At 38.8% G+C, this 23,755-nt stretch overlaps 1 protein-coding gene across 1 annotated transcript; it reads right to left on the bottom strand.

Annotated features, from left to right (window-relative positions):
• Positions 1–9,278: 9,278 nt before the first annotated feature.
• LOC117564328 (fork head domain transcription factor slp1) lies at positions 9,279–10,992 on the bottom strand. The gene has a single exon (XM_034243034.2). It carries the CDS (start codon positions 10,710–10,712, stop codon positions 9,621–9,623), a length of 1,092 nt encoding a protein of 363 aa, XP_034098925.1. The 5' UTR covers positions 10,713–10,992; the 3' UTR covers positions 9,279–9,620.
• Positions 10,993–23,755: the final 12,763 nt, after the last annotated feature.

Raw genomic sequence — 23,755 nt, 5'->3', positions numbered from 1 at the left:
TGCATACGTATGAAATATCAACTTTATAAATTAAAAATGTAAGTATTAAAATAGTCTAGAGTATTCAATGTTATAATAAAGCTATTATTACAACGTAGTTTTCTCTTCATATAATTCATTAATGAAGTTCTATAGTTTCAATAGGTTACCTCCCTTTTTAACAAATATTGAAAAACCATAAACTTTTTTAAGTAAATATATTAATGAATACTTTTGTATGTAACACTTTTTTATAAAATAAAATATAAAATAACAACTCAAAACTATATAGGCAGCAATTAACCTTTTTATTTGACAATTTATATAGCCTAAATAACAACAAGAAGCCGAACGGAAGTGTTGTCCATTGATAAAAAGGACAAATATGACAAACAAATGTCGCGGCTTGGCTCAAAGAAGTGCAACGGGAATTTCGACAGGACTTAAAGCGAGAGATATGGATATGGACCAAGAGGTGAGGGGTCGGGGTAAGCAGGGTTTTATGGCCGTACGATGGCAAAGTGAGGGCGAGGATATTTTACTAATCAGCCAGATTTATAGCTGGCATTTAGTTTTGTTAGTTTTGTGGCAGACACTTTTGATACAGCCGTAAGGGACAAACAAATCCGTGACCGAGACTGCAAAGAAACCAAACGAAACGAAACTGAACCGGATCCATGTGTGTATCGAGCGTCTTAACCCTTTTACGCTTGACCTGTGATCCGGGCTCAACCCGTTCGACAAAGTTGCCACGCCCCTGGCTTCTGATCGCTATCTCGCTATATCGCCAATGTCGCGAATGCTCTTCCGGGTAGCATCTAACATACGAGGACACTTAGAATGCCCGGCTGGCATTTATTTTGATACATCTCAATGGCAGTTTAACCGCAGGATTAGCTTGTTTGTCCAACGGATCAGCGCGGTGCATGCAAACAGGACAAACAGCTACCTAAATGCGGGTGTATGTATGGACTACCTACATACAGCTCAGCTCGGGATTGAAGATCGGGAAACTGGGAACGGGTTAAGTAGCATTGTGCTTCCGTTGTTTATATTGTCTGTTTACATGCGGACAGACGCGGCACAGTAGCCAAAATTGCTTGCAAATTGGTCTTACCTACGCCCAGCACTCGCCTCTGTCCGCTCAGACCTCCCCGAAAGAGTTAAGCAAGGATTAGATATGTCTGTCTGGCTGTCTGTCCGTCCGTCCGGCAGTTCGTCGAGGATTTAGCGGACTTAGCTTAGCGCGTATTAATCTTATTTCGCAGACTTCTGTGGAGTATTTTTCACCTTAATCGCCGTCGCTTAGCCACGCAAATATTTTCCAACTTGAGCGGCGGCCACGCGGATTTGTCTCGATTAAAGCCATGCCACGTCACGAACGGGTTAAGGTTAAGTGTTGAGTGTTGAATGTTGAGTGTCAAGGGTTAAGGTTAAGCCCTCTTGTACGCCGACATCTGATTTCATTTAAGGCGCTGGTGAAAACCGCGTTTAAACTGCTCACAACTGTTACATTTACATTTGTTTGGCCTTTTTCCATGCGGGGGTTGGTCGAAAGAGAGAAAGGGTGGGAGAGGGGATACTAGGCGTAGCGAGGTTTTGTGTCCCGGTCCAGTCGACACTGCAAATTGGCCAAATTTTGTGGAAATCACGCTCAGCAGCTTTTCCGGTCTATGGGGTCCAGGACAAGAAGGACACGGCCTGGACATTGGCATCAACTTGTTATTGTTGTTATTATCGTGTGTTTCGTTTTGCAAATAAACAGCCAAACGAGTGTGCTACAAGTGTGGCAAGTATGTGTGGCAGGGGCAGGATGGTTGTTGCAAAAGCGTATGGTTAACAGCGGGGGATGCAGGGCAAAGCAGGCGTCAGGGAATCTGAGTTTAGGCAGGGCAGGACAAAGAAAGGTAAGCTCACTATTAAATACTCTACTAGAAATTTTACTATTTATTTTAGAAATTATTTTATTAAATATCCTTCAATACTTTTACTTTTAGCTGGAATATCTTAAGAGTCTATGTAATGTTTTCCTTTCAAATTTAAATTAAATTCTTTTTTATAATATTCCCTTTATTAAGAATATAATCAATTTGAATTTAAAGCTGGACCAGATCACAATTTTTGATAAACATGAATTTAGAATTAATTATAATAATTATAGATGAAAAATTAAAGAAAACATTCATCGAAAAATTTGGATATTTGCTAAATAATTGAAATCATCTCTTCAAGGTGAAAATGACAAAAGAAATATGTTGAAAATAATTACAAGTCGTTACATTTAAAAAAATAGCATACTAAGAAGATGGTTGCAAATAATTCTAAATACGATTAGTTGCGTTCTTTATTTTACAAGAGTATTCTTAAGATTCATTAAATAAGATTAATATATAAATAATGTTGTCTAACTGCAACAAATTGCGTTGCTTAGATAAAAAATTGCTACCCCAATATACACTTTAGCTTTTTTATCTTGCAGATACACACACTTTTTTGCCCTCATCGTCTAAGCAATGTTTTAAGCACCCCTTTTTTTGATAATTGTTGACAATGTGTTATAAACTGATTTACACGCATTTAACGAAAAGAAACACTGCCAAAACTCACGCAGCGCCAACACCAACAACAACAATAAGCGAAAACAGCAACAAACTGACAACAACAACAACAATAAAGTCGCGTCGTTAGCCGGCAAGCGTTTAGATGTCATCGTTAGCTGCTGAACTCTTGGTAAGGGGTATAAGAAAGGGAAGTGGAAATGGAGAAAACGGGAAGTGGTCGCGTGTGCCACGCGAGGGTGGCAACTTAAAGGGGCACATGTGGCACATGCGACTGCACGAGTTTGTGGTGTTCTCTTGTGGTGTTGTGTTTTTGTGTGTTAATGAACTGCGTAACAATTAACGGCAACAACGAGCACAAATAAAGCGCAACAAGGGAAACGGGGAACGGGGAACGGAAAAAGGAGAACAGGGAACCGGCAACTGGCAACTGGCATCTCAAAGTCAGTGGCCACTGTTTGTCCAGCATCCAGCAAGCTGCGGGTTCATTTGCGGATTTATTGCTACATAATCGGACACCAGCCCAAGAGCAGCAAAAGAGTGAGAAAGCAAAGTCAATGGGTGTTATATGCTGGTGCCTGGTCAACTGTTCAACTGTGCAACCGTTCAACTGTTCCTCCTCACTTGGCACTGATCCAAATCAATTTAATTGAGGTCCAGTCTCTCAGTGCTAACGCTGGCCTCTTTGGCCCGGCTTAATTTGTCGCTGGTTGTGAGAAAGACAGAGCGAGACTCCGACCCTGATGCTGTATGCTGTATGATGCCGCTATATCAGTGTGAAATCTGACCAAAGACATGAACACTATCTTGCAAGATCTGCCGCAAAAGGAAGTGAGGTTAGCGGGAGCAATTGAAAGGATGTGGTGTCAACTGATCAAATCAATTAAAACTTACTAATTGTGAGGAGTACAAATAATGAAAAAAACTAGCATATGTATTATAAACGTAAACGGGTAAATCGGGTATCTGGGAAGTATGTTCTTTATTACTATAATTTAGATATGAAGAACGTATTTCTAATTTAAGAGATTATTTTAAATATATGTATTTAAGAGTTACAAATACTATTTTAGTTTTTGAGTCGATTGTTGTTGATTAGTTATTTAGACATCTTCAAGAAGTTTTACTTCTCTCATTATTAAAGTTTATATAGTTAGGAACTACAAAAAGATTACAGAACTAACAAAAAGATAAATGTAACTACAGCTTTAAGAACTTCAATCTTTTGTACTCTTCTGCATATTTTCAATTTTGAAATTCAATTTAATCTAGTATACATTCAATGATATAATCAAATAGATTACAGAACTAACAAAAAGATAAATGTAACTACCAATAGTATTGATTGAAATAACAAAACAGCGTTTAAGAACTTTATTCTTTTGTACTCTTCTTAATATGTTATTTCCAATTTAGATATTCAATATAATCTAGTATACATTCAATGATACAATCTCTGCAGTTTTGTCGTCTTTAATGATGTTGATATATTCCCAAAAAATGATTCAAAGCGAATATTATTCAGATTTGCAAATTATCATCCCAAGAATATGCCGAGTTCATCAGAGGGAACATAATAGTAATGTTTTGCTGCTTGTCAACCCGGTTGAACTCACTTCCGTTCCGTTCGAAGACTTCCCCAAGTTTCCCCAATCAACTCAGATGAGTGCATTACTTCAACTCAGCTCATTCAGCATCTCTTCGTTTAATTGTTCGTTTCTTAGAGCTACGATGACAATTGGCCAGCAGAAGTTCGCAGTGAGTACGCGAGTACTATTCATTCATTTATGCATTCATTCATACAATTCGTATATTTATTCGTTTATTACTGCAGAGAGGTCCAGAGGTTCTGCCACTGGTCACAGTCACAGTCGCAGTCACAGTCAAAGTCTGAGTCCAATACAGAGTCCGAGTTTGAGTGCCCCCGAAGCTGCCCTCGATGTGTGGCGCGTAAATTAACTTAATTGAAATTCGGGTCAACAGAGAGGCCAAGTTAATGAAAGAAACTAATTAAAGAGCAGTTACTCTCTTGGGTTCTCATTCTAGCATGTGGGTTGCAGCGCTCTATTTATATATGTTTTTTCAAATATTTTCATCGTTGTTCGGCAGCAATTTAATGATTGATATTGTTGTTGTTATTTGATTATTTGTGCGCCCTGGGTTAACAATTATTTTATTAATAATCACACATACACAATATTTGAATGTGCTTAGAATGTTGATGCTGTTGTTGTTGTTTTTGTCGTGTTGCCCTCATTTGAACCATTGCATTTAGCTATGACCACACATCACTTTCAATTAAAAACACATTCTGTGGTCACTCCACAACTAGAGGGGGAAGCAAGGCTATTCCAAGCTATATAGCTGACACACCCGACTTGCACAAACTGTGCAACTTGCAAGGCTTCCACAACAAGGGAGGGGATTTCCCCTCTAAAAACCATCGACTGCTGATCGATAGTCTCAATTTAAATATTCTACCATACGTAACTCAACTACTTAGTGTCAGTTTGTAGGTCGTGTACTCGTATAACAATTGAAAATACGCTCGTAAATCAAATCATTAAAGCTTGTCTCACAACTGGTGACGGAGGCAACATTGTTCTAGCCTGCTTGAGTTATAATTAGATTTGTCTTGATTTTGTTTATGGCATTAAATGGAAATATTGCAGAATCTAGAATATGAGCTTAGTTCAAAAATTTAAATTACATTTTATTATTTATATTTTTTTATTTATTTCATGAATTCAAATTGAATTGAATTGAATGAATAACAAATTCATGAATATCTGTATTTCATGTTTTTTTCCAGATTAAATATGAAGTAATAGAAAAATATTCTCTAAGATAATTGAAAACAAGAGTATGTTCAACAAGTTTTATATTTAAGGAATCTTCATTGCAGAGATACACTTTGAGTATTCATTTTAATGTATAATAAAATTATTAACTGAACTAAATAAATAAGATAAGGTAAGATTGTTGATTTGCGTGGGCGGAAGTGAACGTGGCAAAAATTTGAAGCAAACTGGATCTGCGTGCAAACATAACAAATGCTGTAGCAAAAAATTATAGCTCTATTCTTTATAGTCTCTAAGATCCAGTGTTTCATACGGACAGACGGACAGACAGACAGACGGACATGGCTAGATCGACTTGGCTGCTGACGCTGATCAATAATATAATAACGAGATAGAATAGAGAAAACAATCCACTATCGAAGAAATCACACTTGAATTAGAAATAAGTATAAGATTAAATTATTGATTCGACTGCCTCATAAAATGGTTCATTCAACTTATGATAAACTCTTATAAATATACTTCAATATGCCATATCAAGGACGCCATCATATCTATCCAGCAGCTTATACTAATGCCCAACACATCTACTTCCACTTAGTGGCAACAAAGTTGTGTTGTAGCAGCTAAAAACTAAAACCAAAATGCTATCAATGCTATGTGATCTCTATACAACGCCTTAAGAACCTAAGACGAGTCCTAAAGCGGACTGCAGAAACAACAAAGCGACCAAAATAACTGATCTATAAACAATATACAATATAAAAATATTTATGCACTGAAAGAGTGAACTAAAAAGACAGAGACAACAACTGGTGTTAACGAGGGAGAGAGCTAGAGCTCAACTCGTAGGCGAGATGGGCTTGAATCATTAATGAAACTGGGCTTAGATTATCAGACAACAGATGAAGATGTCGACGAAACTGCTGAAGGGATAAGAAGAAGGATAACAAATAAGATGAAGCATCAACTGCTTCGCTTCCTGGGCAGTCTAAATGCAGAAAAAGTGTAACAAACGGCACACGCAGGATACTGCATGCTGGGTAGGAAGAGCAAAGGGAAGTAAGCAAACAGGGAGGTAGAGAAAGAGTCGACTGCGAGAGTGAGAGAAGCTAATCAGCTTGGGCATCTGGACTAGCTTGGTTGGCAACTATTGCAACTATTGTGCAGCAAACCAGGTTAGAACTTCTGTAACTACTCTTTCTGCTGCTCTTTCGACATCGTAATCCCTGCACTTAACCCGGGTAATAAGATAAGTAAGGCAGATCCTCTGCTTCTGCTTCTACTTTTGCTGCTTGTTATCTTTGTAAATTGCACGTCGAGCACTTAAGCCAATTCAGGGCAAAAACCAGAAACCAGAAACCGAAAACTGGTTAAGATAATTTCTGCGCGTGCTCGAAACTCAAAGCGATCCCTCAACATTCTGATACAGTTAAATAAATCCAAGCGGCTTCTGAACCAAATAATAAGGCCACAATGCACTCAACACACATGCAGGACACACACAGAAGGACAATCAACCCGCAAATTTCTTTTGGTCCTGGCAAACTGCAAACTGCTTTAGCGACTTAAACGCTCGAACTCTCGTCTCGAACTCAATCCTGGCTTAGGTAAGTGGATTCAATGCGAATCCAATTCACCGTCGAACATAATTGAAGAAATGTGTTAAGTATATAATGCGCTCATCCGAACTACAATATTTCAATAACAACCAACTACTTAAGCTGGGCAACTCAACCAACAACAACCAACAAATTCCCAATCAAACAATGACCTGATTCCGTTTGCTAGGATTTTCTTTCAGCATCGCCAACTTCTCGTATATAGTTCACATTTTCAGCATCTATTCTGTCTCAGACTCGTTCGACCCTTTGTTTAATCGTACACAAAGTTGCATATCTTAAGTCGCTGGCTAAGCTTGGCTTCTATATGCAAAATATTGGATAGCATCGATGGGTTTATGTGTGGGCCCGAAAGCCGATTTAACTCTTGCCCTCGCCTTAAGCTGAATCTAAGCCCCAAAATATCTACACATATGCTCATATGATTAAACACAACTGGCAAAAGGATCAAACTAAAGGATTTGCATAGCCAGTAAAGTGAACATATGAGGATCGAAGGATTACGATCAGAATAATAAAGGGAAACATCAAAATAAAGATATATCATTGACACGTTAAAGAACAAAAGAAAAGATTCATAAATCGTACTCACATTGAAAATTTTATGATATTAGCTGTGGCAATTCATAATTCTGAAAAGAAAAGTTGACAAAGAAGAAAACAATTTATTTTAAATTTCAACTAATTAAATAAAAGATTTTATTATAAAGATTACTTTCTTAATTTTCCGAACCTTCTTGTATAAATTTAACACTGATGTTTGAACATTGGAAGACTTGATCAGTTTTTGCAAAATATTTTTATAATATAATTTATATCTAAATAAACACAACGAACAAGGATTTCCTTAACAATTTCTTAATAAAAATAGGTATGCACAGATAAATGTTATTCCTAAAACTTCAGAATATCTCAAGAATTGATTCCTTTTAGTCGCTTTAAAATCCAAACTCACTACTACAACAAAACCTCTCTAAATGATCTCATTACTCTAAATGCCAAAGTCAACTTCAGTTTCCTTGTGTGAAACTAGTTTTCCATTCCCCAGATATCTCTACATTTTCCACACAGTTGTGTAGAGCTGCTTGGCACCCTATAAAAGTGCCAGCTAATCGTTTCAATAACATGATTTACCAACACCAAACACAACAAACACAGTCGAAGAGACAGTGCAGCAATAATTTACAATTATTGAAAATGGATAGGACAACAAAAAACAAAGAAAAAAAAAGAGAATAGAAAAAGATGAAGAAAAGCGAGAAAGAAAATACGAGTATGATAATTGCTACCGATCCCAAAGGCTTACACACAGCTTACTAACGATCATATTAATTATCATTTTCATTTACAAATCGCTCCGATAGAGAGTGAGAGAGATGGAGTAAAGCAGTATTTATGATATGACCGTGCCTTGTTACCAATGTTTTGGAGTTTTTGGGAGCGCAAAGAACTAGTTGAAGCAGCTGATGATGATGATGATGATGTGATGCTGATGATGATGATAATGATGTTGCTGTTGCTGTTGATGCTCTGTTTTTCTCACATGTTTCACTCAAATGCGCACTTAAGCCGCCACATTTACAAACATACAAACACACATACATAGATGACTAGTGATCAAAGATTTATGCCGCATTTTTTTGAGTCGGTTTCTAACTGAAATTTTGGAAATTCGAAAATGAAGACATCAACAACAACAATTTGAGAAATTGTGAAGAACGCCCTCGCCTTTGCCGTCTTCGTCTTCATCTTCATCATGATCTTCGCCTTCGCTTTGCCTGTTGGAAAAGTGGCCCCTGGGTTGCTGTCGGTGCCCCTTTTTAGGGTTCTCATCTTTCACTTTTACCCATCGCATATTAGTTGAGAAATTGTATAACAAAAGTTAAAGAAAAACTACCAAGTGTAGTTTAAGCAAATAGAAGTGTGCTGCTTGCTTCCCTTAGACAAAGGCTCGGCTGGAACTGGACCCCGGCAAGGAGTCTTCATCCCAGTCTCAGTCCCGATTCCGATCGCTGTTGGGTTACCTGCGGTGCTGGGCACAGCTGGAGTTGTCACTGGGCATGTAAAGAGCCAAGAAATTGAGACAACAACAACAGCAACAAAGGGAGAACGCTCTTTTTTTCCTCCTCGTTGTTCGTATGTGTTTTGTGAGCTTCAAACGGATTTCATGTTTGCCGCCAGCTAATTAAGTCATCAGCCAGCTAAAAGCAGCTAAAAAGGTAGCTAAGCAGCTAGCCATATACGGCTGAAATAGCTACAAAAAAGCTGAAATTTAAAAAGATGTTGAAAATATAAAGAAATTCGTTTGTTTTTTCCATTTGAAATGCATTTTTATTTCATTGATTGCTTTTAATTTGTTGCTAATTAATGCTAGGGTTGCCACCAGTCTGTGGCGTAACTGGAGTGCTCAAGGGGAGGTGAGGTGGGGGCGCTGCTCCTCCAAAAAGAATTGCCGGCTGTCCAGGCCGGCGGCGGCGGCGGTCACAAATGAATGCGATTGCTAGACATCAAAGTGCTTATGCTTGTCCTGCTGACCGACTGATTGACTGACTGACTGACTGATCGACGGACTGCCCGATTGACAGTCTCGACTGTCTGACTGACTGACTGACGACTGACTTTAACCAAAACGCTGAGCGCTGGGCTGTCGCTGACATCGCTTAGCTGGCGGGGAACTTGCCAAAGAACTGCATGCGTTGGAAGAGCTCGGCATTCATGTGAGCACCCGGATAACCCTGCAACTGGGGATGCGCAGCTTGCGGTGGCGGTGGTGGTGGAGCCGATGTCGGTTGGTACTGCATTTGCGGTTGTCCATAGCCAGCAGCAGCAGCCGCAGCGGCGGCAGCAGCAGCAGCCTGATAGGCAGCGGGATTCATGCGTTGATAGAGGGCAGCGGCGGCAGCAGCGGCGGCGGCGCCAGCAAATGGCATACCAGGGTAGCCATAACCAGCGGCAGCAGCTGGAGCGGCATAACCACCGCCGAGCATGGGCGAGAAGATGGCCTGGCGGTAGGCGGCGAGGCGAGTGCGACTGGCGCCGGGATTCTTGCGACGCAGCTTGCCGGTGGTCTCGCCAATGAAGACTTCCTCGGCCGAGGGGTCCAGGATCCAGTAGTTGCCCTTGCCGGGATCATCGTAGCTGCGTGGAATCTTCGTAAAGCATTTGTTCAGGCTGAGATTGTGACGAATGGAGTTTTGCCATCCGCGCTTGTTGGCCTTGAAGTAGGGGAAGCGATTGATCAGATACTGATAGATGCCGTTGAGGGTCAAACGCTGTTCGGCGCTGTCCTGGATGGCCATCATGATCAGAGCATTGTAGCTATACGGTGGCTTCTTGTTGTCGTTGCTGCTGGCGCTGATCTTCTGTTTCTTGCTGGGATTACTGCTGGCATTGTCGCTGCCATCGCTGTCATCTTCGCCATCCAGTTCAATGTCGCCATCATCATCGAATTCCTCCACATCGAGCTTATCGTTGTGCTGCGACGACAACGACTCAGCGGCGCTGCTCATCGGAGTGCTGGTGCGAGAGGGGCTGTCAAAGTCCTCGGAGGCGGAGAGTTCGCCATCGGAGTTGGCATATGGCATGGGATGGCGTTGATGATGATGTTGATGATATGGCATTGCCATTGTTTGTGCTGTTGTTGGTTCATGCTTGATCACTGTGGCTGTTGTTGTTGCTGTGGGTTTCTTGGCCAAAATGGCATCGATGGAGAAATTGCTTTTGAATTCCATTTCGCAGACACTTTTCACCATTTTTGTAAATGTTTTCTTTTTGTTTTTTTTGTTATTTGAATTTGTGTTTCAAATTCTTATCTTCTTCGTCTTGACACACACGAGAGTAACTGTTGCTGATGTGCACGTTGCGCTGCGTAACTCAATACTGACTCTCTTCGGCTGCTGACCGCGCTATTTATACCCCTCGGCTCAGTGAGCGCGCCTTGCGCATGCTCTCACTCAATACACACACACACACACGCATACGCTTGCACTCGCACCCACCCCAAAGAGAGAGCGCATGCTTAGGTAGACAGAACAATACAACGCACAAGCGCAAGCAAGCAAGCAGGCTCCGCCTCTTAATCTCTTCCCACTGAAAACCGGTTTGGCAGACCATTTTGTTCCACTTGCCATCCACAGCTGGCCAGTATTTATTTGTTGCTGTTGTCGTCGTTTGTTTTGGAACTTGTGGATGTTTATTTGCAGCCCTTTGCATGCTTCGGCGTCAAAATATCCATTACATCCAATCCAAACAGGGGATGCTCGGCCCCTTCTCTCCTGCTTGTAGGCGTTCTATACCAGTTGTATACTGACATTGCTCTATCTCTTCTTTCTCTCTCGCTCTATCATTCCATATTGTTGCTTGTTGTGATGTCAGCATATTGCACACTGTTAATTGCAACAACAATAATAAATAAATAAATAAATACACATATCGAGTATGAGAAACGCAAAATATTTTCTGTATTGCACTGCTATCAAAAATTCCAGATTCGTGGAATGTTTTTGCGCTTCTCTAATCCACTTCAGAAATTAGTTCAGTTTTCCAGTTTCAGTTTCAGGATTTTCTTTCAGCGTGGGATTACTTGAAATCCACGTTGGCTTAACATTCTGCGACGCTGATTTACGCTGATTTTCAACAGCTCAATGGAGCTCAAGTAGCAGGTAATCCCTTTTTGCCCTGGCCAAAGCAAAAGGGTTAATCATGTTCCGGCAGTTGGCGGGATTTGTTCTAGTTTCGCGACAGATTAATTAAATCGCCCTTCTTAAGAAAATCCTAACACTTTGGCCTTGCCAAGCTGCCTTTTGATATGCTGTGGATATACAACATGGATCCTAGTAAACATTTTGTTAGTGAGTCGGTTTTAAGCGACTTCTAGAAGATTTTGTGAGGGTCTGATGCAGAAATCTCCCAGATAAACTTATATGTTAGGCATGGATAACTGTTAAGAAATGGATTTGCTAAACAATATTTTGCTAAAATGATTAAACACATACATCAAGCATAAGGAATAGATCTGCTGAAAGAGAAAAAATGTTAAAAGTTACGGGTTGGATATGGAAATTTATATTTAAATTTTAATTGATTAAAAAAATGTTAACAAAAAATTTAAAATTTCACAATTCAGGGAATACAAAAATAGAAAAAATACTTTTGAATTTTATAAATGTGCAATAAATAAAAATATTTTGAATAAACCAAAAGTAAAATGAAAAATTATGGCAAATTTTTAAATTAGCTCTCGTTGAAAATAAATATTCCCATTTTTGAATATATTATTTTTAAGATGACAAAACATAGCTAAATAATGTTAAGCCGTAAAAATTATTGAAGGGAGAATTTAATAAAAAATTTATGGCTGATAATAAACATTTAATGCATATCATTTGTTGATTTATGAATAAGAACATTAATATTACAATTCGATACGATATTTAGCAAAACAATTCAAATAAATTTCGTGATAAGAGTGAAGAACAAAATGTAAATTTGGATTGTACCTGCGCTATAAAGCCGGGTCATAAAGCCAGCAATAAAATAGCATAAATCTGGGCTACCTAGAAGTTAAGAACGCGGATCATTCATTCAAATCTTCAGTTAACACCGCGATTTATCAATTGGGGTGGGGATCAGGAAGAGAGATTCAGCTAGGGATCCTTGCATGCCAATTGCAGGCAAATGGCGACAACACTGAACACTGGCGATCGATCATGTGCATTGTGTGTCCGTGAAATCGGCAAAAATGTGCGGAGATATTCTCGACTGCAAAGAGTGCAAAGTCCAAAGTGTGTGGGCCGATGTGTGGAACGATCGCACAGCGAGCGTCTGTCGAGCGCGACAAATGCAACGAAGAATGTCCTTTTTATCACACACACACACACATACAGACAGACACAGTGAGTGTCCTGCTGTTGACAGCACTACGAATGTCTGTTGACAGGCTGTGGAACGTAGTATATCGCACATTACGATCAATTATGAGACTCAATGGAACACCAGCGGCGTAACGAAATGAGGATGAAACTTTCCCCCTGTCACCCAAAAATGTTTGTGGCATTAATTCAAAATTACATGGACATTGTGCCGTGGCCACGGAGTCTACTTGGAAATTCGCCTAGTCAATGTATTTTTATTTTTTTTTCTTTTTGGTAATATACCAGGCGTGACAAGGCGAAGACTGAACCAGGACTAAGAGCGAGGACGAAGCGTGAAGCTCTCACCTAAGTGTGGTCTGGCAATGAAACCATAATGTCAGCCAACAGGCGGTCTGATCATGGCCTGGACACCATGGAGCTGGCACTGATCATCGATCAGTGACTCTAATGCATCAGTTACTCTCGCGTTAACAACCTTTTTCGCTCATTTTGCACTCGAAAGTCACGGCTAAATATGCATGCATAACTTGCAATAGTTTTCTAGAGAATCGCACTGAGCGCTGAGCACTCCACATTATGGTTACTTATTTGGTTTAACACGTTGCTATTGTAATGCAAGAGAGCATCATTTTTTCAATTAAAGAAAAGAAAAAGGAATATAAAAAGGATTACTCAGCAAAATGATTGACTAATCTAACTAATACTATAAAAAAAAATGAATCACAATATTGAAAATCCAAATAAAACAAATAAATTCGAAATTATCTTCAACCGAAAATTAAACCCCAAAACTTGTCAATGAAAATATTCAAAGTGATTACAATATTTGAATACTTACACTTTTATTTTTAAGGAACTCAATGAATAAATTTTCATCAATAATTAAAAAAGAAATAAATAGCTCGTTAAAATAAAATTATAGAAATGTTTCTGTATTTTATATATAATATTAATAAAAAATGAAAATTGATGACTATATTCTCATCAAATAAATAATAGATAAATTCACAAATCGATAAAGCAAATAATACTTAAGACTTTAAAATGAAATGCTTCAATTCTTTACCAACAAAATATTTTGTTTAACGCCAAAATATACGATTTAGACAAACAAAAAAAGTTGACGCCCATATCCTTATCTGTATTCAATCGAGTAAAAAATACAACTTTTAACTATCAAGATTCATACTTTTCGACACAAAATTTGTCGGCTTGCTTTTGGTTTTATCTACATTTCGCAACTGTTGTGCACATGTGTGGGCGATCATTTTAAGGATCTGTCGACTTTGCGCCGTTTTGAAATCAATTAGTTTTGTCGCGGCTGTCAAAATGCGCCAGGATCACAGAGGATCACTCACCGAAGAAGCCATGTCCAGCTAGTGTAGGTAAAAGTCGAAAAGTCATGCTAGCTGGTCATGGCGGCAGGTCCTTTGAAGCAGGTCCCACTCTCTCTACTCTCTAGTTTGGTCATGGCATTTGCAAAAAAACATATTTCCAACTCAATTAGTTGAACTCTGCCCACGCCGAGCATTAAAAAAAATGGGAAAAAAGAACAAAACACAAAATGAATTGTTAAGGCAAGAAAAGAGAAGCCGCTTAGCCACAAAAGAGAAATGAAAATTCGAGGCGTTCAAATCTACATTTATCCCTCTGCCTCTCTACTTGGACTTGGGATTGAGACGAAGTCGAAGACGAAGATGTAGACGGCGACGAAGATGGGAAGACGGAGGTTACTTTCAACTTTGCCGACTGAGTGCATCATTATCATCGGCAATTGGACTACTGCGTCAAAGTGCGCTGCCTACTTTTTCATCTCTCTCGCTCTTTATTTTTTTTTTACTCCCCGATCTATTGTTGTTGCACACGTACAAAATATTTGGGCAAAAAAAGAAATGAGACGGAGAAGAACATGAGCAACTTCAATAACAGTAGTAAACTATGGCGCAAATTAATAGACAGTCATTTGAACATGTGTTGTTGTTGTCAATTGTTGTTGGTTGTTTTGCTGGTCGGTTGCTGCTTGTTGTCTATACGTGCTGGCGTTGCTTTGATTGTTTTGTCAAGTTGTCTAAGATATCAAAGTGCTTCGCCGACGCCGGCAAATGAAGACGTCGTCTTTTAATAACCCACAGCGCTGACGTCTTCATTGTCTCTACTTGACTTTCGGTCGATTTATTTTCACAATTGTTCCAACAAAAACAGAGCATACAGCTACTACAAATATTCATACAACCATCCAATCATCCAACCATATACCATGTATAGTATATAGTCTACTCTCAAATTTGATTTGTCGAGCAAGTGTTCAAAACAAAGACCACTTGTCCAAGTATTTCCTTCTGTTATTCGTTGTTTTTCTTTCGATTTCTCTTGTTTTTGCTAGTTTCGCTCGCTTCGTTTGATCTCCCGGCCTTCCACATGAGCTGCATATGTTTTTTCAACAGTTCCTCATTATTTTCTGACATTATTTCAACTATTATGCAATTCCGCAACGAGTATGAAATAGCTACAAAAAAAATTAATTGTAGAAATACAGCCATATTCTATAAATAGAAAAGTATATCTTACATATTTTTTTTATTTTTTATTTGAGTTGATTCCACATATTAATAACGACTATGAAATGTTCTCCAAAACAAAAAATTCTAGAACTACAATATAGGAAAGAATTAATAAAATATATATTAAAGATATTTGTATTTAATTATACATATGCAAGGATCTATTTCTCATTTTTCTATCAAGCAATTTCACAACTATGAATTCGTATTTTAAAAGTTTTTTATTTCATTACGAATCAAACACATATTTTACATAAATTAATTGAATTTCCTTTCATTTAAAAATATATTTTTTATGTGATTTTTTTTTCTTACTACATATTTTAAAATATTTTAAATTTCAACTCAAAACGATTTCCTCATTTAAAGCACATTCCACATTTAGCATCCACTTGCAATCCACACTCGATAGCGCCCTCAAAAAAGTCTCCTTTGACTGAAGTGCTTTGCTTAGTCAAGCTGGGAATTCATTAGCTATCTATCAGCCATACAATTCTCAGCTCCAATTCGCAACACGAAGCGAGAAAATCTCAATTTTCAGATCATCTCATCGGACAGCGATATCTTACTCCACAGGGGCAATGGAAATGTTTGCTACTAACGAGCAATTATCGCCGGCTCCCAGGCGTTGTTCCAAGCACATACAGACAATACACTCGCACACACACACACAGGCATACACTAACACACATACACAGTCTTGCTGTCAGCGTGTGGGATAAGGAGGCATCCTGTACTCGTCCTCAAAAGGGAATTCGCTACGCTTTGGGGGGGAGTCTGAATACGAATACGAATACGAACACAAATACGAGTACAGACGAACGAACGTTGTTGCTGTTGTATTGTTAGGACACAATGGATGAAAATATTTTCGTCCTGTTGTCAAATGATTGCATTTAATGTATCCAAATCTGTGTGACGAATCAATTTAACGTTCGCTCGCTCGCTCGCTCTTGCTCTTTGTTGGGAATCTGCAACCAGTTGCCTTTATAATTCGATCAACTCTCGCTATCTCGGCCATGGCCATGTATCCTGTCTGGCATATGTTCTCATTCCCATTCCCATTCCCATTCTCGTCCTGCAACGGATTGTGGTCCTGTCCAACCGCACCGACAACTTAATCAATAAGTTTCAGTTGTCCTTCTTTTTTCGTCGTTGTTTCTTTTTTTGTGGAACAGATCAGTTACAGTGGGTGTTGTCAGTTTTACGACAGTGACGCTTACGATCTGAATTGTCCGCTGGGTATTTTATGAGCCACCCTAATGTGGTTGTTAGACCGCATTGTTCAAGCAGCCATAAAGTGTTTAGTAAGCGATTTATAGGCACACCATATAGAGTAGTTAGATCTAGTTAGATATGGTAAGCAGCTGTTTTTAGATTAACAAGCTGCAAATGTAATCATATGTTCTAGACTCTTGTACAGCTGACACACTTTATACAACTTATTTTTTTTATTTTTAAGGAAAAACATATTGTAGATTGCACTTTTAATCTACCAATATCAATAAGGAATTCGCTTCGTTTAAGAAATATGAAATGTACTTTTATTTAAATTTTCATAAGATGGAATTTTAATGAATTTAGGAGTATATTAATATTTTTAACATCCTATCAGTAAAGCATTTTCTGAAAATCATTTATAAATGTTGTTAGCAAATCTTCAATTAGAGAACTGTATAATGATTTTCTATCTAAAGATATTATTTCACATAGTTAACCATATATTTTTAACATTTTATGAATCATATTCTACGAAAAGCATTTAGAAATTTGTTGACTAAAAATTCAATTAGCGAATTAGGTTTTTATTTCACATAGTAAACCATATTTCACACCTTGAAAAAACATTAAAGTATTATCCATTTCCCAAAGAATCCTCTTTCCCTACTTTCTGAACAGTTTAAAGGACAACCTAAGCTTCGTTGAACAAACTCAATAACTTCAATGAGTTGCTTTGAGTTGCAGGTCGCGTGATTTTGGGCTAATCTTTAGATTTGAACACCAAGATGACAACATTATCAAGCATTAGCAGGCGGCAAAAGATGACAACAGCCGCACAGTGGGACAAGCAGATCAAAGTGAGGAGAGCGGGGGCAAATGAGTTACATTGTTGCCAACGTGCCGAAAGATGGCCAACAAAGCTGTTAACGCAATAAAAGCAAAAATGTCACCTGACACAAAAATGCAGCCGTTCGAGAACAAAACACAAAACGGAAAAAAAGAGAATAAAATCGAAATGAAAAAAAGAGCAAGAGCGAAGACAATAGAGGGAAAAGGACATTGAGAAGCCACATGGCTAGATCGGTTGACTTTGATGGCATTGTTTTAGAAACACGTTATCACATTGTCGGTGGCAACAAGAAAGCAGCCGCCAGAAAGATCTGAGGCATGGACCGAGGCAAGCCGCAAGCGAAATGTCTCAATTATGTGCAGGATCAACTGGCAACTGAGTCAACGCCTTGAAGTCTCTGGTATCCCGCTCGCTCATCGATGTCTTTATTTCTGTTCTCCAACCTCAGCAATGACGCGAAGAATCACAAGATGACTAAACCAAATGAATGCCGAATTGTGCACGTTGCGACGCAGCGGGAGTCCTTGATTTATGTGACGGTGATCCTTGATCCTAGCGGGCATAGCACACGCAATCAAAGAGAGAGACGGAGAGCGAAGGAGAGTGAGGGTGGAAAATCAACACACAAATCATTGCAGCGCGTGCAAAATGTTAGAGCACAGGATCAAAAGAATCAAAAGTCAGCTGGCCAATTCAGTTGCCTGCAACAATTTCAATTCCAATCCATCGGCCACTGACTGATCCATAAGCCAACAACAAACGAACTCCGACGACGACGAAGACGTCATAAGCGGATTGTTAGCATTTGCCTTTCGGTTTTTTAATAGTCTTAAAGAATTTCAATTCAAATTCTTCTTTTTTTTTTTGGTCGCATTGAAATGAGCAGTGCTCTTCTTTCTCTCCCTTGACTTCTCCCTTTCTTTTCGTATTGTTGTCCGCTTTTGTGTGTGGACGTGTTAACACAGCAATTAACTTTTACTGTCGAACAAAAATAGGGAAATGTTCTGTGTTTTGATTTATGCAGCGACAGGATCGAACCAAGGATCGAACAGCAACAGCAATAGCAACAGGATAACAGCTGCTAATGGGCTGGCAGGTTTTACGATGCCTCCAACTGTTGTCAATAGGTCAAGATGGGCGATGCTACAGATTATATAGTAATAATCAAGATCAACGGCTTAGCATATCGATAAAGAATGCATATAATAATTAGGATCAGCTGATGCGGATAAAAGTGAAGTAGATTAAGAAACTACAATAATATTATCTCGTACTGAAGAAATATGCTAAAGTCAGAGAAAAGATGAAAAGAATTGTAAAGTGATTGTTCAGTCAATGTATTTCCGAATCAAACAAATATGCCAAATTTTATATTTAAATGCATTGGATAAAAAAACAAGTAAGAAAATAACATATTCTAAAAATGTACCAAATTAATATACCGAAAAATAATAAAATATACCGAAGGTTGCATTTGGCATGTCGATAAATATACCACATAGCACAAAAATACCGGATATATACCGAAAAATACAAAAATATACCGAAGGTTGCATTCGACATGTCGATAAATATACTACAGAGCACAAAAATACCGGATATATACCGAAAGATACAAAAATATACCAAATGTTGCATTTGGCATGTCGATAAATATAGCACGGAGCACAAAAAATACCAGATTATCAGTCAAAGCAACTTGGAAGCGTTTTTAGTCATACAAAAGTATTTCTAAAATAATTTAAATTTTTTAATCTGATCGTAACTGAATTATATGTTTAAACACATGCAATAGCCTAGCTTAGTTATCAATATATTGATTTTAATTTTAAATTTATATCATTCTCATATGATAATTCTTCGTATTTATAACAAGTTTTGTTCAATACTCTGCCGCAATGTTTAATCACTTTGTAATTGTGTCAGTTATTTGAATTGTGTATGGCAACAATTCATTGATCTTTAATTGAGGAACTTCCTAAACAACGTCTCCAGCCTCTCGGCAAAGGGGATCCACACGTTTCTTCCTTCTCTTTCCTACCCTTTCTGCTCTGCCTGCCTCTTCCTTGTCTCAGATGCTGACAAGTTGATAAATCTTTGGTCTTTTGCCGCGGGCACTGACGACAGACGTCAAATCAGTGACACTTTCTCATTAACGCCTTGGCTCTGTTTTGGGGCGGTCAGCTGAAGTGTGGGGGGGGGAGCAAAGCGGCAGGCGGTGAATGTGACGGTGATGGTGACGGTGACGTTGGCGGCGCCGCCTGCAGCTAATGTGGAAATGCGACACCAGGGACAAAGACGAAGACGTGGACGAAACACACATGCGTTAAGTGAAGTGTTTAGGCGTGGACATAGTTCTCGAATTGGGAACTTGCGACTGGCAACTGGCAACTGGAGATGTCGCTGTTCGAATGTCGGTTAATTACAAAACCTCCGAAACACTTGAGCGGGAGAGGAGACACTGTTCAAAGTGTGATGCGATGACTCGAATTACAGACGACGGCAGCAGATCAAAGGAAAGCAAAACAAGAGACTTGTTGCACATTTGTATTGCTCCACAAAAATTGGGAATAGAAAGCAGAGATGGCAGAGTTCTTGTTGCAGTTGTTGCAGTTTGCAGTGCAACTTACGACTTCAGGTGTTTTGGCAGTGACAATTGTTTGGCAGGGACAGCGGGAGGAGCAACGACAGCAGCAGCAGCTACAACTGAAGTTAGTGTTAAATGCCAGCGATTTGCACCAGCAGCGCACCAGAGGAGGCAGAGAGGAACAGAGGAACAGAGAGCGACAGATCCACAGCGAGAGACAACACGCAACAGGACGCTGATGAGTCGTGAAAGGACATTGCACCCGCTGTGGACTGCACTGTTGATGATGCTGTTGACAGGCATGATGCCTGATGCCTGATGCCTTCTGCCTGATGTCTTCTGCCTGTTGCCTGTTGTCCGAGAGGAAAAACTCAGCTGTCCGAGTTCAGTTTGTCCTTGGAATCGAGTGCTGTCCTTGGCTTGGCTCAGCGTTGTCTGCGATGTGGCCAATGTAAATGGCATATTTTGGCCATTTGCTGGTTAACCGTACACACACACACACACACAGAGAGAACGCCAAGCTCAGCTTGTTTGGCATTGAGTCGTGGCCATCGTTTGACCTTGCTGATCAAATGCGAATCGAAAATGATCAAATACGTTTCTGCTCTGCTCTGCTCTTTGTGTGTGCTATTGCCGTGATTTTCACGGCTCAATGGCCCTGACAATCATCATTTTAATGGGCCACCACACAAATCAAATATATAAAAACTGCAAAATATGTATTTATATTATAAATATATTCGTGTAAGAGAACCTCTTGTGTTGGTCAAATTCATTTCCAGTTGATTACGCGCAAAGCGAAAATGTGTGCGCAACAAGAACAAATAAAAATAAAAAACGAGCGAAAATAAAGTGGAAATCATTTAAACGGAATTAATGCTTGAACAAAACATGTGAAAACTATCGCTGTGGCAATCACAGCAATCGCAGCAATTGCTGCCAACCGAACATAACGACATCGATCCCAATCAAGAGCTTTGCCCAAGAAGTCTCTCCTTTCATCTCAATTCCGTTTTATTTTTTATTTTCGATGCTTTCGGGGTGTTTTCGGATTGACGTAACGTCAAACAATATTGGCAAAAAGGTAGAGCCAAAGCTGGGCGTGTGGTTTCGCTTAGCGGGCATCCAAAAGCAGCAACAACGACAACGGCAACGGTGACCCTATATGGTAGACCCTATATGTTAGATATGCCTACTTCCAGAGTTTAATGATCCCAAAACAATGCCATGCATAGCTATTGAGCTCATGCACTTGGCATTTGCAAGAAACGCGACTGAATTTTAACACATAAAATACTGCTGAGTGTTTTTTTATGTGATTATATTTTAAATACAATTTTCACATATTTTTCCCACTTGAGAAAATTATTTCAAAATTATTTCAATTTGGTTTGCAAAATTGCACAATTTATATTATATTTTAAAGATTAGATTCTAAATCAAGAATAAAAATCAGAATTTTGACAATTTTTTGATCTTAAAAACAAGTCTTGAGATAGGACTTTATTCATCTTAATTCAAGTAACATGATTTGCTTACTCAGTTTATATAAAATATTTGCTACAAAATACATAATATATGTAAGCACATCCTTTATAGAAAAAACACTTTTTTTAATATAAATATCTTTCCCACTGATATACAATGCTATATCGAAGGACAAGGCTGCAGCAAGTCCCCTCAAAATGTTGCACAAATAAATCAAATTCATTTAACTTTTAAAATTTTTAAAAATGTTTTTGCTTCAATTCAATGCAATAGCGTAACGGAATTTCCTTTTGTTAATTCGATACAATTAAGATCATTAAACAAATTGAACGCTTTTTAAAACAAGGTTGTTAAATTTCATTTCATTAAAATAAACAAAAGAAAACTTAACTTATGAAAAAATTTAAAAGAATGCCGAAATAATTAAAACAATTTAAATTTTTTCTCAGTTGTTGAGTTCAGTGTATTAATTGATCTCAAAATTTGAGGCTCGCTCAGTAGAACAATAATTTACTAAAATGCAACAAATTCAATCCTATATCGATCCAAGTTATGCCAAATTTCTTAACATAACTTTCCTTTTATAAACATTCCTCTATGTAGATGCTATGTTCTTTTCCAGCTCGATCTGATTAAAATGAGCGTCGAGCACTTTGTCTGGGCCACATGGAAAGTGGCACGTGGGGCAAGCATGTGGGTAAAACTATGCGCAATACGCGCGTGCCTCATCGGGTGGCACATCCTTTTGGACAAGTGAAAAACGACAATAACAACACAACAACAAGGCAGCAAAAAAAAGAAAAAACATAGTAACAACACACAGCAGCACGTGACAATTGCGTCAACAGATTTTTCGCTGAGATGCGCACAAAATTATGAAAAACGTGCGCCACAAAAAGCGGCAGCAATGGCCCCGGGGCCACACAGAAAAAAGGGGCAGTAAGAGGGAGTGAGGTGGAACTTGCCACTGTCACTCACTGCTGCTGCTGCCACTGCTGCTGCTGCTGTTGTTGTTGTCGACAATATTTATGCAGCAGCAGCACCAACAGCCCGTGCCACATCGCTCTCCTCCCCCACCTTTCACCCTCCTCGCCCGCTGTTTGTTTTTGCATTTTTGTTACATTTCACAGCTTTTGTTTTGCAAAAGTCTTTGGCATAAACTCTCCAACGATCGAACAGCTCTTGAAACACAACCCCCTCTAGTTGTTGTTGCTGCTATTGCTGTGTTGCTGCTATTGCTGTGTTACTGCGGCTGTTTCCGCTTCCTCCTCCAGCTGGTGCAAGGTGGATTGTTACTGTTCTGGCTCCCGAGTGCGCACCGCAGAACGTGACGAAGAACAAAAGAAGGCACTTGCCCACTTCCATACTTCCTGTTCTCTCACACTCCCAACTCTCTCGCTTCGCTCCTTTGGCGGTCCGAGTCCTTGTGCCTCTCTCCCACCCTCTCCTTCCCCTCATTTCCGTGCTCTGCTCTGCTTTTGTTGTATCCACAAAAAAGCACGCTTATAATAATAATGTCATTATGTATTGTAAAAGCAGCGATAATAAAAAACGAACAAAAAGAAAAAAACAGCCTCTTTCTTTGCGCAGTTTTTTGTTTTTTGTTGCACAAACTTTCTAACGAGCATGTGGCAACAGCCACCGAAATGTACAGCACACTTGCCACACATGGCAAACTGTCAGTTTGTGAAGTTGCTGCCTCAGTTTGGTTAACAAAGATTCCCATATTGTGCTTCCGCAAATTTTGCAACTAATGATATCTAACTTTAGTCACGTTTGCACATAAACCAGTCGCGAATTATAAATAAACAAGAAAGACAGGGACAACAAAATGTGAAGAAATATAATATTATATATAGTTAAGATCTTACAGAAATATTGAAAATATAAACATTGGAATTATATTATTTTTTATCTTTCGAAGAAATATTTTAATATTTTTTATCATCTCAATATTACTTTCGACGTATTTTTCTTTATATCATATTTGTTCACATATTGTACGATTATTTTTGCATTCTTTTTAAATGAGAAAAAGAATTTCTATTAAAAAACATGCAGATGCCTCTGTAGATGATTTCTTTTAGCAAACCCACAAAAGATCACAAATCTCATTTCGAAAATCCTTCGAGCAGGTTTTCCATTTTTTTTTAAATTTGCTCAGTCAGCTAAGGAAGCCCTATAACAAATATTGACCTTGCATATTTGTCGAAAA

This window comes from Drosophila albomicans, chromosome 2L (assembly GCF_009650485.2).
Source record: "Drosophila albomicans strain 15112-1751.03 chromosome 2L, ASM965048v2, whole genome shotgun sequence".
NCBI classification, from domain to species: Eukaryota; Metazoa; Arthropoda; class Insecta; order Diptera; family Drosophilidae; genus Drosophila; species Drosophila albomicans.
Note: the sequence above shows the minus strand (reverse complement) of the source record. Positions and strands in the feature narration are given on the sequence as shown.